This window comes from Glycine soja, chromosome 4 (assembly GCF_004193775.1).
Source record: "Glycine soja cultivar W05 chromosome 4, ASM419377v2, whole genome shotgun sequence".
Classification (NCBI taxonomy): domain Eukaryota; kingdom Viridiplantae; phylum Streptophyta; class Magnoliopsida; order Fabales; family Fabaceae; genus Glycine; species Glycine soja.
Genome location: NC_041005.1, coordinates 3353606 through 3372787, shown reverse-complemented (window position 1 = coordinate 3372787; position 19182 = coordinate 3353606). Strand labels below are relative to the sequence as shown.

Here is a 19182-nt window from a genome sequence, read left to right as displayed (position 1 = left end):
TTTAGATTCTTGCTGCAGCGAATCACGCAAGGAAATGGAACTTTTCCATTACTCAATATTGGTCAAGGATAAATAATATGTGCATGTAACCAAAAAAGGGTAATATATATGTACACACAATGTGAACGCTTAATCCACGCTTTTTTTTTTTATCTTATTAGTACGAAATTGTTCCTATTGAAAATAATACTTCATTTTTATTAAAGATGGCCAAAGTACACACAGGTTAATTTTTTTTAAAATTACTTGATTAATCTTGAGTAGCTTCCTTTAAAAGGACTTTTGCTTTCCTAGTGAAGGTCTTGATAGAAGATATGATTTCTTTAAATTGAAATTTATTCGCCTTTAAGTAAGTAACTGAATAAGAAATTTTCTTATTAATCCAACTTGTAATGAATCAAGATAAGCAACTCGTGCAATGGTACCTCTTGCTAATTGATTTTGAGTTGTCATCATTGTTGGTAGCTTAATCCACGTTTAACGCAACCATGATGACTTATTTTGAAGCGCCACGCCTTTTGCAACAAAAAAAAAAAAAAAATAGAAGGAGAACAACAATAATTTGGTATCACGTGATATTTTAATTATTTATATCATTTAAAAATATTAAAGAACCAGCGACAGATGGACTGATATATATATATATAATAATAATAATAACTGGAAAGCGTAAAAATGAGCAAGGGTGGAGAAAGAGGTCTTGTGTGATCTGAGAATATGCCTTGCTTGTTATTGTTGGTATTTCTGATTCAATCATGGGCAGTGAAGGCACAACAAGTCTACGATAGGAACATATTCATATTAGCGGGGCAGAGCAACATGGCTGGTCGGGGCGGCGTGCTGAACAACACCGGCACGGGGATCGCCACGTGGGACGGCGTGGTTCCACCCCAGTCCCGTCCCAACCCCTCAGTCTTGAAGCTGGACGCGCACTTAACGTGGGTGGAGGCCCGTGAGCCACTGGACGCGGACATCGATTCTAGGAAGACAAATGGTGTTGGGCCAGGAATGGCATTTGCGAACTCGGTGTTGGAGAAGCACCCAGATTTTGGTCTGATTGGTTTGGTCCCTTGCGCGATTGGAGGCAGCAACATAAGCGAGTGGGAACGCGGAAAAGAGCTTTACTTTCAGATGATAAAGAGGGCCAAGGCATCGTTGCGTGACGGTGGCACCATTCGTGCATTGCTATGGTACCAAGGAGAAACCGATACAGTGAATTTACACGATGCTCAATCGTATCAAAGAAGAGTTCACAAGTTCTTCTTGGACGTTCGTGATGATCTACAGTCTCCGTTGCTTCCAATAATCCAGGTATTTCTTTTTTTCTTTATTCAAACCATTATTTTCGTCCTAAAGATATTTATTAATCACTTGTTGATCATTAAATTGGTAGGTTTGGTTTGGTTTCACCTTCTGTTAGTTGTTTACATATTTTCAAGACCAAGTAGTCGCAACTGATAGTATATATTTTCATCAACTTATTTAATTCGGAGCGAAGCAATATCCACGAACGTTTACGTATGTCGGGACAAATAGAAAAACTCAACTGGTAGCAAACAATTGATTTATAGGGAAGTTATTGCTGATTGGGATCGAGGAAGGAATCTTCGACTTATAGGTAGCTTTGCATACTAGGTAGTGTGTTCTATATTAGATTGGAAACTTTCTTGGATATTCCATATATATCTAATAAAATTAAAGGTGAATATTTATTTTGGTTTTTGAATTTGAAGTAAGTTGATAAATTTATGTTCCAAAATTCAAATTTTAATTTTTAAAAGTAAAAACATGTGATAAATTTATGCATTTGTTAATTTCTATAATTATCATAAATAAAAAAATAAAGAATTTATGTGACACATTTAGAGATAAATTTATCATCCTTTTACAAAAACAAAAATGACTCTTTATTTTAAAATTAACCTAATTTTTTTTCATCTATCTTATTTATTAAAAATAAATAAAATATTGATGTATAATTATAATTTCGGTATCTAAACATTATAATTATAAATTGTTTAAAATAGAATGATTCTTAGCAACCTAATATACTAAATATACTAAACATTATAATTTTTTTTCATCATATGTTTATAGGTGATGCAAGTATACTAAATATATATTATTAATTTGTGGCCTTCGGCCATACTTGTATCAGGCACTCAACATAAATGATGTTGACATACTCCAACCAAGGTGACCACATAAAGTAACCCTGCACCGACTAATAAAACTTAGGTCTTTGGTTTACTTTCTTGTTTTTTAATCTTTAGAATATTATTTTTAATGTCTATATGAAAGTTTAGTTTAAATATATGTTTCAATTAATTGTAATATTTGAAAAACAATTTTATAAAAATTAATTATACTTTTAAAATTAAAATCGGATTTATGAATTTTCTAGGTTTATAATTTCATTATCACTGTTGAGCCAGATTAAGGTTGAACTTGCAATGTAATAAATGGTTTCCTGTAAGATGATCCCTGTCAATTCATGTTACCAACTAAATAGGTTATTGTATAGTTGTGGTGTGTCATGTGTGCAGTAAAAGTACCTTCATAGCTAATAGCTTTACAAGTGATATATTGATTTTGCTCTGATAATTACTTTACACGGACAACTTATTAACTCAAATGTTAAGCTATGGAAATGGAAGTAATTTGTCTTTCTCAACAACACATATTCGCTTGCTGTTGAAAACGGCACTGAAGAATGAAGATTGCCTTTTCTCTTTCAGCAAATTACTTGAAACTCCTTGTAGTTTATGGAGATTGCACAGATGTACTTGAATTAAAATACATTACATTGATATTTTCTATTACTTAAAAAACAAATTACATCATATAATATTGTAATAGGGCTACTCTAAACGTTAAAAAGGTAAAAATACTGTGTCCAATCTCAAGAAACTACTTGTCAATGCAATTTGTTCTATCAATTTTTGTTTTTCCTTTTATCTTTGTTCCATTTTTTTTCTATCACATTTTGTAGGTAGCTTTGGCATCTGGATCAGGCCCTCACATAGAGATAGTAAGACAAGCTCAGCTGGGCATTGACCTTCTAAACCTGAGAACTGTGGACGCTCATGGTTTGCCCCTTCAGCCCGATGGGCTGCATCTTTCAACCCCGGCCCAGGCTCATCTTGGGCAGATGATGGCTAATGCATTCCTTCAGTTCGTACCCTCTTCAAATGTAAATTACAAAGTTAGCCCAATTCTCAATGAGGCAATCAGGCTTTATAATTATGCCTTTTATGTTTGTATGCTCCCCTTGTTCATAACACTTTTCACAATTATGTACCCATCATTCTTATAGTAACATTCTTTTTTCATTACTATTTTCACCCATAGGCACAAACACGATCGTGAAAACTCCAACAGTGTAAGAATCATTTCAATATAAAACATGACTGCATGCATGAGTAGATAAAGAATTCCTTTGCCTGATTTTATTTTCTAATTTTTCGGTTACAGTTGAGAAATTCTTCATTGGGTAAATTAAAAATGCATTAGCTATAGGGTAGAGTACTCCTCTTACCCCTTTCTATTTATCATTCACTAAGGTTAGGGTTGTTTCAGTCACGGGAAGTTTGAATAATAAGCATGAAGTCTTAGATTCTATCTTCATTATATTACTCTTGTACACCAAAAATAAAAATTATATTTATCATTTAAGATATGGCACACATTTTATCAAAATAATTGATTATATAAATTTCCGTGATACAATAATTTTATGTAAATAAAATTCTCTTAATAGTTTCGCTGTACAGTAACAAGTAGACATATATCAGTTCCATTTATTTTTCGAGGATATTATTAAAAAATAATTAATATTTAAATTTTAAAATGATAAATAATTTAACAGATGAATTTTTTTAAAATTGGATCATTGTTAGCGTGAACCAGTTGCTTAAGTGGTTCATTGTGGATCATTTCTTTTATACCGTAAGATTCATCAAAGCCACACAGTAATATGGTGTAGCTTTCGCAATAATTTTTTTTCTCTCTCCTCCATTTTCCTTCTTCCTTCTTCCTTCTGTTCTCGATCCTCCTGTCTAGAAGAACAAAGGAGAGGGAAAAAGGGTGATCATAAGAAAAACGGAGGAGAAAGGGGGGAGGGTAACAAAGGAGGAGGATGCTACTAGAACGAAGAAGGACATGGGAGACGCAGTAACAGAAGCAGTGGAGGAGAATGTTTTCACTGTGCGGAGGTGGTTTGGGGTGGGTGATGGTCGTAGAGGTTGGTAAGAAAAATAATCTGGTGGAGAGAATGCATGATATGAATTTAAGGATTAGATTAACCCAAGGGTAAGGAAAAGTGGTACAGTATAGACCACTTGTTTAGCTAGTCCACGGTAGAATGGTCTTAAAATTGAAACTATTAAACTCAATACTGTTATTAATTTGTGGTAAACAATTATGATAAACCCACAAGGAACGTTTATTTTACGATTTTTTTTTATTCCAGAAAATGTTATTCTTAAAAATATTATAGAGGAATATCATTTCTGAGTATTTTTAAAAAAAAATATTTTTTGATACATTTTGATATGCCTGGAAATATCGTTTAAAATCCAAAATAATTTAAATAAAGAAAAAATAATGATATTTTAAGAAATAATTTCTCTTATTATCATGAAAATATCTCATTTCCATTCCTTTTTTATCAGAATAAAAGTGTTAAAAAATATGATAAAAATAAAAGTTATTACGACTTAACAATACTCAAAAATAATTCTTTAAAACTTGTAATAAAAAGTAGTTAAGGGAATGTTTGGTTTGTTTTCTGTTTTTATTTTCAAATTAAAACAGAAAATGGTGATGAAGATGTGTTTGGTTGAATTTTTGAAAATATTTTCCGTGAAAATAAAAACAAGAAATAATCAGAAAATAAAAACAATAAAATTTCGTTTTATTGAAAACAGAAATCTCATCTTGAGTAAAATGAAAATGCAATGTCAATAAATATAATTTTAAGCAAATCTAAAAATACAAAAAGACGAGAAGTCAATATATCATAATACTGTCAGTATTTTCATTTCATGGAAACAAAAAACAAGAAGTCAAATCAAATATGTTTTCAAAATTCTAATCTTTTAAAAATGAAAACATTTTTCAAAAAATGAAAACAGAAAATAAAAATTCAAACCAAACACATCCTAATATTCTCATATTACATTTCGGGAATGAACTTTTATTTTGTGAAAAAAACTCACATAGGATTTGAAAAAAAAAAATCATCCCTTCCCAAATATATATTCTAATTAAAATTTTAAACTCGAAGCAATTGTTAGTTTATGACAAAAATATATATTCTTGCGGCATATTTATGAATTTTTACGTTTCATAATTTTTTTAATTAAGATTTTAAAAGTAAGTATATGTTATCTAGCAATCCAATGAATTTGTACGTTTTATAATTTTTTTAATTAAGATTTTTATTAAGTTGGTTTGATTCGCGTTTATTGAAATAATATAAAAAATCAAACAAATTTGATTTGTTCAAATTTTTCGTCCACTGAACCAAATTGAGCCGTATAAAACAACGCCTCTTATTCTCAAATAATGCATAAATGGCATAAACTTATAGGATCAAGAATGTCTCACGATCTATTAATTATAGTCTGTAAGATCATAAAGGTCATTTGATGGATATAATAGAATAAAGAAAAAGTAAAAGAGATAAGAATATGATATGTAAAAAATAAATAAAATAAGAGTATGATACGGATATAAATTTATAAGTTTTTTTTTTAAATATATAAATTTAATATAATTTTTTTTATCCGTTGAAGATTGAAGATAATATTAAGGAGTTTATAATTAATAAGATCTTATTCTATCAGGCGTTAGATACATACCGAATAATAAATTTGGGTAGTATTATATCATCATATGTTTGATATGATCAACTAAATAATTACATTGTATGATATAAATGTAAATTATATTTAAATGGAAAACTTGTTATTGTGAAAAAATTTACATACATTTTTCAAATTAAATTTGATATTTTAATTTCTATACATAGTCTAAATTATAATAAATATATAAATAACAAAAAGAACTATTTCAATAAAATTATTTAACTCGATGAATATAATTTAATTAAGGGTGTGCTTAATTTTAAAACTATATTCTTCTATGATGCATTGAATTAGAGTACAAATTTATAATTTTAAAATATAAAAATGATATAAACAACAAAATTTGTTTAATTAAAAGAGTAGTAACAACTAATGTAAGTACTTTATATATTTTTAAAATTTACTTAAATTTAAAAACAAACAAGCAAAATAATGTCTTTAGTGAGTCAACATCGATGATATAGTTGATAGATAATTTTATTCCTTAAACATATGATTATGAATTTGATTCCTAATTTTTGCATATGAAAAAATATTTTTTAAAGAGATTAATCCTTAAATGAATTATGATAATATCTTAGAGGATCAATTATTAACTTTGGATCCAGCCATGTTCAAGTTCACCAAAGAAAAGAAAGAAAAAATTACCTTATAGAATGCAATACTAATTAAAACTGTACATTAATGCTAGAATTAAGGGAGATGCGATGACAAACTGAATCATGAATTAGGACGAAATTAGCTAGGAAACGCAAGTGTTGCTAGGGCACTAAGAGTGTAAACAATGCTGGGTTTTTTATTCCTATGGAGTAAAGGTTCAAGGGAGGAGACTCATTTTATCTCGATTATTTAAGTAGAGAGAGATCATGGGTGAGAGAGGGGGTACTCATTTGAGGAAAAAATTGTTACAAAATATTAAGAAAAAAATGAGAGGAAAAATTAGTGTGATTTTTGCACATCTACATAGAGCGTTTTTTAGATTGCAAGAGGATTCGTTCACTGTTGGATCTAGCTGATTTCCAGGTAACAAATTCTACACATGTAATACTTCAAATTTTTTAGTTGGATAGTCAAAAATTTATTTGGAGAAAGAGATAAATGTTTCATCCTTGGCTCTATATTTTGGATTTTTATTTTTTGTCTCTATTATACCAATTAAAGATTTATTTTAATTTGACTGTTTGTAGCACGTTGTAGTACACTTGTTGAAGACTTTATTGTATCTTTATTGATTATAGTAGAATTATTTCTTTGGTATATACGACCCATCATTTTTACCTTAGTATTGAGGAGTTTTTTACGTTAAATAAATTAGGTCTCTTGTATGATTTTTCGTAATTTCTATTTTCCTCACATGTTCTTGTAAGTTTTAGAAAAATTTATTGTTATATTATAGAGTTTGTTATTGTGTTATGCATGAGAAAAGAGAATCGAAAGGGAACGCAGGATAAAAACAAGACTCAAGATGCAATAAGAAAAAACATTTCTTATTTTTATTTTATTGATTAAAAACCTTACTTTTACCGTAAGATAGAAATTAATAGAATTGTTTTATCATATCTCGTTAGGTAAGCAAATAAAGAATTGAACACATGATAATTTATCCTATATTGTCCTCTATCATACCTACAAAACGAATACTCAAGTCAAGGCATATTTAAATTGTCGTTAATATTATCGTGCTAATTTGTAAATAGAAAATGTAGTAACTAATTTCATCGGGGTAGTTGACTGTTGAGCAAATTGACAAGAAGAAATCTCTGCTGACTCTCAAGAGACAATTAAAAAAGGGAAAGAAAGTGCCCCAACATTATGAATTTGAAGCATGTCAAGGTCAATTTCTTGAAATAAAATATAGACAGCGCGGCTTTGGACACTTGGACAACATACACGTCCAGCATGAGATTGTTACCAACGTATAAGATCAGGATAAACAAAAACAAGCTTCGCTTTAGCTTATGCAATCATGATAAACATCATATTTGGTGATCTTTATTCTACCATTCATTTTACTTTTATAAAAATTCTAAATGTCGCAAAAAAATTTATAGTCAATACTATTCATAAAAATAGAAATATTTTTTTCTTCATTCTTATTAGTTTTCTCTGCAATCACATTTAATTATTAAGATTCTGCATAAAATTTTTGGATTAAATAGCATTATTATATTGAGTTGTTGTTCTATTCTTAAAATATATTTTGATAACTATTTTTTTTACATGAATCTATTTTTTTTAACCATACTATAGATAGGAAGTATTTAATAATTTTGTTGATGATTATAAATTTATTTATTTTTCTTTATTATCACCTATTTTATTTCATACTTTTTCTTTTCTCTTCTTTAAGTTCTTTTGATCTCCATTCTAGTTGTTCAAAAAAATTAAATAAAGTATGAGAAGAAATGTAATTTATTTTATATAGTTTGCACTTCGAGCACGATGTTCAAAATAAATAAACATTATCTCTTTAAAAGAAGATAATGCCGCGCGCGCGCGCTGCAAAATTATAAGCCAACTGGAGATTTGGTTTAGGTAGGGTGTTGATTGGTTCAACCAATCGAAGTAACAATTGATTCAATTTGATTTATATAATTGAGATAAACTGAAACTGAATCAAATTAAAACTAATAAAACTGATTGTATTTGGTTTAAAAATTAATTTTTGTTGATAATTTATTACTGGATCGTTCGAATAAATAAATCTAAACACCTTTGTTTTATTTTTTTATCAGTAAAAAGATGAATATTATTACCAATCATTTGAGACTCTTCGGTTTTATTTTTAAAATATTCACATAAATTCCTAATCAGTCATGGTTTTTGCATAAAAATATAATATACACTCGTTACATAATATTTATGGATTCATGGAAGATTTTAAAAACTAGATAATTTCATTTAAAAACATATAATTTTATATGACACAAAAATCATTTCTTCTAAATATTATAACTATACCCCCATTAATTCCATTTATGAGAGACATCAAGATGATAATAATAATAATAATAATATAATTATTGTGTTGGTCATGTTTATTTTATAAATAAAACTAACTTTGCCTATGATGAAAAGCGTTAACTAACTTTTTATTTTTTTAAAATTCAATTTTTATTCCATGAACAATTGTGTTGGTCATGTTTATTTTAAATTTTTTTTATGGTTTTTAATCCTTGAACAAAAGTATGATTGGTTAAGATTTTCAAAAATTTGGTTTTAGTCCCTAAATAAAAAATTAAACTTCATTATTTTTATTTTTTAATGAGATTTCATAGACTAAAAATTTAGATTTTAAAAAGTTCAGGGACCCTGCTAAACATTTCAAACTTTTGTTTGTGAACTAAAAATCTCAATAAAAAAAAAAAACTAGAGACTAAAACTCAAAATTTTTGACTAAGTTTAAAGACCGAAAACTTTGTAGAAGACAAGAAAATTTGATCATAGACCTTAGCAAGAGCCACAAGTTTATATGCAAGTAGGGTTGTGCAAAAAAATCCAAATATATAAAATCAATTCATATCGAATTTAATCTAATCCACTTTAAATCCATTTAAATGCTCTAATTTCATATCCAAATCCATTTTTTTGGATTTTAAATCCATTCCAATTAATTGGATGTGGATTTTTAAATTCAACACAAATTTTTGGACAATGATGACTAAGTTTTTTTGGCCAACTTCAATAGGAATTATTTTTTGTCGATGTTGTCTATACTTATTTTGGCGAACGTCAACTAATGATGTTTTTAAGGTGCCATCGGATTAGACTAATTTTTGATTAATGTTGGTAAGGGTTTTTCCGATCAACATTAGTCAAGACTATTTGTTGGTCGACGTTAGGTAGGTTTTTCAGTCGATATCAGCTAGGGTTTTTTCGGTGGACATTAGATAAGATTATTTTTTTTATCAATGTTAGCTAGGATTATCTTGGCCGACATCAGTTGAAAAACATCATCGAATGACATCGGCAAAAAAAACCTTGTTGGGGTCGACAAAAATATTCCCCAAATTGTCATTTATCGAAAAACCCTAATTAATGTCAATAGAAAATATCCCTAGCCAATGTCGATCAAAAGAAATAGTCATGACTAATGTTGGCCAACAAACCCTAGTTGACACCAACAAAAAGAAAGTTTCAACTAGGGTCAACAAAAAAATCTAGCCAATGTCGACCACGAAATAGTCTTGATTGATCTTGGCCAAAAAATAGCAACAAACAACATTGGCAAAAAAAAACCTTAACCAATGTTAGCCAAAAACCAGTCACGCTCGACGCTGATTGAAAACCCCCTAATCAATGTCGTCCAAAAAATATCACTGATTGACATTGACTAAAAACCCTAGCTGTCCTCAACTAAAAAAAAAATCACCTAAGATTGAACAAAAGCATCCTTGACTGACGTTGATCGATAATACACTGACCGACATCATCCAAAAAATAGTCTTGGTTGATGATTGTCTAAAAATGTCTGGGACGATGTCAGTCGAAATTGCCCTGGTTGAGATGATTCAAAAATATCCTAACCAAGATTGATTGAAATAGTTCGGTTGAAACTAATTCTTAAATAAATAGGTGCTAAGTTTTCACTTTTAAGCATTTAATTAATAAAATTTGTGAAAAAAAATCCTTATAACATTTAAGTTGATATAAATTGGATATGATGAAATTCATATCCACTTAAATAATTGGATCTTGAATTCAATTTTTTTTAAAAAAAATGGATATAGAGTTAATATCTTCCATTTAAGTATATATGGATTGAATTCTTAAAAATCTAATTCATGCTCACCCCAATATGCAAGTTTCCAAACTTTTAATTAAATCCCGACCCTTATACTTGTGTTTGATATTCTTCTGTCAAAAAAATATTGACATCATTTTATTTTAATGTAAAATCTTAAAAAAAAGCTTAAAAAGGAAAAAAATGAATTACCAGGGTAACAAAACAGGTTTAATAAGTTAAATTAGTTTGTCTAACTTGTAAAAAATGTTAGTTAGAATGACTTAACCCACCACATGGTTTTAACCCACCAACTCAACAGGTTGAACACAAGGTGGGGCTAGTTGTTTTAAATTTTAAGCGAAAAATCAAGCTATAAATTCGGAAACTATAGTTTTTTTTAATTACAAATAAATAGAAAGTGAGTTTTTTTATATAAAAAACGTATAATCCGAAATTGATAGTTGATAAGTTGAAGGTAGGCCAGGACAATTTGACCTACATAACTCGCTTGCCTAATTCATTAATATTTAAGGCATATTTTTTAAAAAAATATACTTTCATATAATTTTAAGATGTACCATAATTTCATGAATTAACCGGTATTTCAAATTGAGAAATTTATTTGGTGTATTACTGAAACGAATGGCAACGAATTGGCGGTTGTTGGATAAGAGCACAGAAAGAGAGGAACGTGTGTATGGAGGGATCACTGATCACTCACGGGAATTCCTTTGTAGAGAAAAAGAGAAACAACTAGTAACATTTCTATGACGCTGAGAAAAACAAAAAAAAGGCGCTAATTCTAAGACAATAGAACTAGGAAATAAAAACGAAAGAAAACAAGAGAGAGTACGTGACCACTGACAACTGCAGAATCCCCATCAAAGGAATCTCACCAAACCAAGACAACATTTTATTCCCAGATTCCAACCTCCATGAATCCATCCTCGGTGGCGCATGCCCTGAACATGGCATTAGAGTTGAATCCATACGCCACGTCACCAGTATTCGACACCGCTATCAGCCCTGCCTTCCCTCCCTCAAGGCGCTGCTCCATCACAAAGTCCACTGCCCCCTGAAGCTCCAGTCCTTTGTATTCCATCACCGCCGCCACCTCTCGCGCCAGCGTACCACGTATTATAGCCTCACCTTCCCCAGTGCACGACACCCCACACACCTTACACGCGTAAGTACCTGCGCCTATCAGAGGTGAGTCACCGATCCTACCACACTTCTTGTTCATCAATCCCCCTGTCGACGTGGCGGCCGCACACCGCCCCTCTCTGTCCACCACCACGCACCCCACCGTCTCCGGCGCGTACACGCTGATCGGCAGTCCATTCATTTGCAACGGATTCTCAACCTCCACACCGCAACTTTCGTATCCATTGTGCAATGGAACCCTATAATCAAACTGCATCGTCATAACACAAACACAACCATCCACGTTTTTATTCCCACCAATAATAAAATATATCTTTTATTGATAAAATAAACTCTGTGCTAGCTAATTACCAGGATTGCGTTTGCTTCCTTTGCGAGTTTCAGCATACCAACATTTTCAGGGGTGATGAAGTATTCGTTCTCCACAATCTCCACACCCTAATAAGTAATAACCAATTTTTGTATTACTATATTATTTGCGGATAAAACAAATGTGAAAAACGAGATTGTATTTGAGATGATGCGGCGGCAGTTTGGCAGGGACAGTTTCTTATTATTATTTTGTATGCGAAAAAGAAATAATTAATTTGACCTGTTGTCTGGCGAAATCTTCAGCGCCGTTAAAGGCGAGGTAGGAGTGGGGTGAGTTTTCCATGACAAGGCGAGCGAGTGAGATGGGGTTTTTGACGGTGGTGACGCCCGAAACGGCGCCGCATCGTCTATTGGAACCATCCATGATGCTTGCTTCTAATTCCGCTGTTCCCTTTTCTGTCAGAGCAGCTCCGCGACCAGAGTTGAACAGTGGATCTGTTTCCAGTTCCCGTACCTGCCAGTGACGCGATAATTATATATACTATTATTTATATTCATTTCATGGATTTTAGAAAAGAAGTGCATGGCCATGCATGAAGCCGATCGCACATGCTAGAAGAACAAGAAGGGAAAACGTACGACAAGTTCGACGACATCGAGGGCAGAAGCATTGGAACGAAGGGCAGAGATGCCAAGATTGAGAACGCGAGTGAGGAGTTGTTTGGCTTGATCTTGACGCTCCGGTGGGAGATTAGGGTCCACACCTGCGCCACCATGCACCGCTATAGCCCAACCCCCCATTATAATTTCTCTCTGCGATTTCTTACCCTTCCCTATACTTTTTTTGTGTGTGGACTGAAAGGAACCTGGTTGGTGATTTTATAGGCAATTTTGGACTTGAAAATGTTTATGTGGTGCAATTAAACTTTGCTTTGGGTTGCCAATGGGAGGACTTGGTATCGGCTGGACAACTCAGTTTCAGTTTCCTTATTAACTTAGTCTGAAATCATATATAAAGTAAAAAAAGATATTTTGTATCTTATATTTAATTATAAATAAGTTTAATTTATTTTATTTTATTTAATGATATTATTCCTGAGATAGTCTTATTTTATTTTTGATTTTAATGTTGATATTTTAAAAATAATCTAATTTTGGGTTGAAATTAAAAAATTAAATAATATATAAACTATTTTACTTATTTATATATACGTTTAAGGGAATTACTACTAAGGATAGGGTGCCTCTATGCGTATTCCCAAGTTGCCCCTTTTCTCTGTTTCCAAAATTCTGATTCTGTACCCAACACGCCTGTCTTTTGTCCTTTTTTCTCTTACATTTGGGAAGGGAGACTGGGAGAGGGGGCAACAGCAGTCATTATTAAAATTATACAGTATTTTTTAAGATTTTTTTTAATTACGCACATTATTTTCTTTTTATTCTTACATTAACTCCTATTAATGTTTCCAAACATTAAGCTGGCACTCCTTCATTTATATATTATATATACAAATCTTACGTAACGTTTAAAAATATTATTGCATTGACACTCCTATAAAAGAGAGTTTGTTATAAACATTATATAGGAAAAAATATTGTATATAATTTAAAATACTTTTATGATAAAGTGTTAATATGATTTTTTTAAAATGAAGGAAGAAAACATCCCAACAAAGATTAATTAAAATCTACGAGAAAAAATTGTAGAGCTTACATTAGCTTTAATAGCTAAAGCAATAAATTGTTCTTAAAAAAATTATCATTTTATTTAATTGTTTATGTATTTATGAGTATACATTATTTATTAAGTTTAGTAGTACATTGTTGTTAACACAAAACTTTGCACTATTTCTTAATTAATCAAAAATTACTTTTTACTCTTTTTTTTTTACTATGATAAGTGTCATCTTAAACTTTTTACATATGAAAAAAAGTTAGTAAATAGATGAAAAGTTATAAAAATCTTATTATTATATTTGTTTTATTTTTTATAATATCATTTATCTTAGTTTCAACCGTGTAATGTAATAAGTAATAAATTTTTTTTATAATATCATTTATCCTCGATTGACTAAAATTGATTGAAAATCAATAATTTTGATGAATTTAAATATTAAATCAAAATTGGAATCCATCAAAATCTTTGATTTATAATAAATTTAAGTTAATAAAAAAAGTGTTAAAAAGAATGTAACAAATATAATGTTGTTAAAGGGTGGGAATTAATTAAAAAATTCTTATGTATAAGTATGAAACTAGTAAAAATTAAAGCAAGTTAATTTATTTTTATTTATAAAATTTAGTTTAGTTAATTGATTAGGTAAGTGAGTTATGTTATAATATTTTTTATTTGAGCGGATAAAAAAATTAACCTTTATCCCTGCTTGATACTTTTGTTTTTTTTTTCTTTTTTAGAAACTATTAATTGCTTTAAAATGTTTATTTTGGGATGATTGGGTCGATGTAAAAGAACGGTTTCGCCCTGTATCGGGGATCACTGTCGAAGCAGACAATGCCTTCGCCGCTACATGCACAGGGAGTCAAACTCCATCGTTCCCATCATTGCAGTTTACAAACAGTGCCAATATTTTTGGATGCTGCTCTTCCACGAAATATTTATTTAATCCATTGAACTTAGTTCAAATTATTTTTATCTCGTGTGGACACATATCAATGTTTAAAATGGTCACAATGAGATTAAAATAGTATTTTTTTAAAATAAAACAAAATATTTTAATTAAAAAATAAAGACTAAAATTATATTTTTTTTTAATAATAAGAACAGAATGTTTTAATCAAAAAATTAAAAGAACTAAGATTATGGATTAGAAAAAATATGAAGACAAAAATTGCCTTTGATCTTTTTTATTACTTTTAATGTTTCTATACCTTAAATCAAGTTTAATGATTATTATTGATATTTTTTTTGGAAAATTTTTACCTTAAAAGTAAAAACATTATTCATATTCTCTGGCGTGATTTTTAATGGTATTTTAATTTGTTATTTTTTAAGAGAAAAAAGAATTATATACATTGATAAAGTATAAAATAATTTTATATAATTATCTAATCATATGCTCTATTATCTATAATAAATTTATAGATTTTTATAATAATTATGTTAAAATTTATTCAAACAATAATATATAATTAAATAATAATATATAACTGTTTAATATTATTCCTGTATAATCATTAACTTTTTTATCATCCTAAGTTATTTTACATAAATAAAAAAATTATTAAATAAATAAAAGAAAAAAATAATTTTACAAAACTAACCTTAAAATTAATATTACATTCAAAAATTAATATAATACATTAATAAAAAAGTAATTAATATTAGTTAAAAAGCTAAATACGATTCTTATTTAAAATGAAGTACTTATTAGGATCTAGTAAAAAAATGAGGCGGTAGAGACTGGATGGGTAGGATCGGTGACTAATTAACACGATAGGTCACTGCGTTTTCTGTTTCTTTTTTTTTTTTTGAGTCACACAGCTAATGCGTTGTGCACGTGCTTAGCTATTAACTGGCTCAAAGCTAAACGCGCCGCCCGCGAAGAAAAAGAAAGAGAAAATAGCAAGTTGGATTATTGATATACTATTTGCTAATAGTAGTAATACTTACAATTATAATAATTAATAATTGATGAATGGAAAGATAAGGATTGTGATTGGCTGCATAAGATGACTAATTATCGCCATAGATCTGAGATAATGCGATATATATGGACCCATGGACCTAGCCAATACCTAGTTTAGTTCTGACCAAAACAAAGGCAAACAAATAAACAAAGATATCTTATCTTCTTTACTTTCTCATCTCCAATTATGACGACTTTGTTGATGCTGTACACAAAAATATTTTCAAAGTTTATCAGCATCACTTTCATTCCCTTGGAAGTGATGACACATGACCTCAATATTTAGATCCAGATTTTATGTCTGATCCTTCGAAATGACGACAAACATTAGGAAGGTCGGTCATTACTCGAATACATAATAAGATAGACGAATCAATTTCAAATAGACCTAAAAAATGTTCATTGTGTAAAAGTGAAAGAAGGACATAATCGTACTAATTTACTAATTGTTACAAACAAGTACATGACTTTAGTTAAAAAATATACCATAAAAAATATATAAACTTTTATATTTTTCAAAAAACAAAAAATTACATTTTTCAAAAAAAGTTTTACGACTTTAGTTAAAAAAATATTAAGAACAAGTGTTACGACTTCTAACTCAGAAGTCGTTATAACACCTGCACGACTTATCCGATTTTGAATAATTTTTTAAAAGTCATTCCAATTGAAAAATTAGGTTTAAAAATATCCCCTCATCATAAAAAAAGCCTACAAACGATATCAAGTGAAAAAAAAAACGGACAATGCACCCACATAATCATTGAAAATAAAAATAAGAAATCAGCCCTATGTTTAATTTTTTTTTGTCTGGCATAATAAAAATTCCTAATTATTTAGTTTGTTTAATATAAGTAAATAAGAATAAAAAGTTTGCTTAATTAATATAAAATATTCCTAATATTATGATATCCTTGATAAACGCATCACAATATTTTTTTTTCTTTTTACAGCAAACGTATTACAAGATTAAGAACCATTTTCTCCTCCTATCTCTCTTCTGGCCGGCCTTCCTTTTATTGGAGAGAGAGAGAATATTTTATTTCTGTTTCCTAATTTTCATGCTAATTCAAGAATTAAAATGTGTAAACATTCGTATTTGATTATCGATAGTTTTCTTTCATCAGCATCTGTGGACTCTGTACATGTCTCTAGCACCCACAAAAGTCGTAGGAGAGACAAAGAATCTTGCAAGATACGCCGCCAGCACCCCTCGCCCTCCTCCACCACTGGAAAATGACACCTGTTTTTTGTGTTCCAAAGGATTCCCATCACGTGTTTTTTTTGTCTTTCATCCTGTCCTTATATTTAGTGCTTCTTATATTTAAACACTTCTTCTTCTGCTTCTACATAATCTGGACGCCTTTTTTTTATCTTGTATAATAATATTCTATAAATTCATTACTTGTTTATACATATAATTGTTATGTGATTATCTTTTGTGTTCAAGTCTTCAAGAGATATCTAAAATTGAATCTGAGGTTAAAGATTGACTTCCATAGAAGTCTTAGCTGAACTAGTAGTAGTTTTTTCTATGGGAATGGACGTATGGCTGAGTTACAGTAGACATGAATTGAGTATTTATAAAACATACTTTATCGCTCAAGTCAAGAATAATTTTTAATAGAATAATGATAAATAATAAATACATACAAAATGTTGATAAATAATAACATCAATATCGTGGCAGACACAATACTTAAAATCTTTTTTGGTAGATAATGACTTTTAATGGTTGATCATTTCTACTAATATTGTGCCAAAATTAATTAAACAATTTGTGAGCATACTGCCTCGTAGATCATTGATTTTTCCATCCTTTGATGGATATGGTGATGTGCTGAAAGTTGAGTTCTAACTACACATAACGCCCGTGTTCCACGCTATGAGTAGCCCCAGCCAAACACCCCAAGCCTCAGCATTAGGAAAACTTCCAGTGCCTATATTTCTGGAAACAAGGCTCCCCCACAATCAGCAGCTTTTGCTGAAGAAATGTAGGCTCCGTTAGTTAGTATATTTCGACTAATCTATTATCTATCATTAGTTGGAGGTTTCCGCTTCAACACATCTTGTTTCAGGCGTAATTCTCACCCTTCTGATGGTTTTCTAATTCCTTCCTTCTTCTTTGTGTTGTCTACTCAAAAGTTACTTTGTTTGAAAACAATTCTATTGGAGACACCATAGAACATTAAATTTAAATTAATGTGATCATTTTTTCTAAATTCAAATCTTAGTTCTTCACGTCGAAGAGTATAGCCCGTCTGCTAGATTTAACTTTCTCCACCGTATATTTGTTTACCTTCTACTTGGCACTTTTAATCCAGCAAGCAATACATGACATTATGGGGCACCTACTTTCTACAAAATAGTTCCGCATTGGTTCTCGGGTAAAGAAGTGGAGACTGTTTTAGCTTGAAGTCTGAACAATGAAGAGTAAGTGACATACGCAGAAGCTAGGTGCCTCCATAGTTCAAGCATTTCATGGAGATAAACATAACCTATATACATATAAACCGAATCAAATAATTTTCATAATCAGCAACATTTTAACATCTTCAACGTCAATTAATTAATAAGTATAAAATCTATGTAATATACATGTACTAACCAAATCAAACCAATAAATAAATAGCATTCACATGCTCCCTTAAGTCTCCATTAACTAAATTACTGAAATATTTATATATATACTTAACGAATAAATAATAACACAAATATATTATAATAATAAAATATATCTAATTTTAAAACTTATGAATATATTTATGTGTAACAAATATATATACACGCCACTATACATGTATATAATATATACCATAATAAGAATAAATAAGTCTAGATTCAAGACTTTAACAAAACTATGCAGAATATTCGGACTCATGAATTAATCAATTAGTTCCTAAAGTATACTTAAAAAAAATACATATATTTTATATAAGAAATTGAAATCTAGAACAAAATCACTACAAATGTATCATATTATATATATATATATATATATATATATATAATACATATATAACAAATCAAAATCTTATATACATATATTTGTATATAACAAAAACACATGTGCGTGTATCACTAAATATATTAATTCCAACGCAGCCATAGAAATTCAGCCACAAGATAATGGAATTTATATATATAATGCAAAATAAACTAGAGAAGCCGTGCATTCTAATTCACAACCGCTTGGTTTCGTGTATTGCAACATCATGTTGGAAATAAATCACAAAAATTTCAGAATTATTCTAGCATTAAAACACCATTTGACAGAATTCATAATTGACAGAAAAGATTAAATGTTATGAATATCTAAACAAAAAGATTCATCACTTTCAAAATAAAATTAAACTGATTTTGGATTTCTTAGCCTATCCAGATCAACAAAAAATTATACAATAGAAGGAAAAGAGATCGAAATAGCTCACTCTCCTTACCTTGATTATGCAGTCCTCAAAAC

General features: G+C 29.8%; 2 protein-coding genes across 4 annotated transcripts; one reads left to right on the top strand and one right to left on the bottom strand.

Annotated features, from left to right (window-relative positions):
• Positions 1 to 651: 651 nt before the first annotated feature.
• On the top strand, positions 652 to 3447 carry LOC114408736 (probable carbohydrate esterase At4g34215). 3 transcript variants are annotated; one of them, XM_028371886.1, is made up of 2 exons: positions 652 to 1311; positions 2993 to 3447. In XM_028371886.1, exons 1-2 carry the CDS (start codon positions 718 to 720, stop codon positions 3314 to 3316), a joined length of 918 nt encoding a protein of 305 aa, XP_028227687.1. In that variant the 5' UTR covers positions 652 to 717; the 3' UTR covers positions 3317 to 3447. The 3 variants fall into 3 exon arrangements, with proteins under 3 accessions (XP_028227687.1, XP_028227688.1, XP_028227690.1); XM_028371887.1 differs by lacking the exon at positions 2993 to 3447 and adding an exon at positions 2159 to 2986; XM_028371889.1 differs by lacking the exon at positions 2993 to 3447 and adding an exon at positions 1394 to 1726.
• A 7819-nt stretch (positions 3448 to 11266) lies between these two features.
• On the bottom strand, positions 11267 to 13040 carry LOC114408735 (probable isoaspartyl peptidase/L-asparaginase 2). Its single transcript, XM_028371885.1, has 4 exons — positions 12712 to 13040; positions 12353 to 12586; positions 12112 to 12198; positions 11267 to 12010 (listed from the first exon to the last, which is right to left on the bottom strand). Exons 1-4 carry the CDS (start codon positions 12871 to 12873, stop codon positions 11510 to 11512), a joined length of 984 nt encoding a protein of 327 aa, XP_028227686.1. The 5' UTR covers positions 12874 to 13040; the 3' UTR covers positions 11267 to 11509.
• Between the last annotated feature and the right edge of the window lie 6142 nt (positions 13041 to 19182).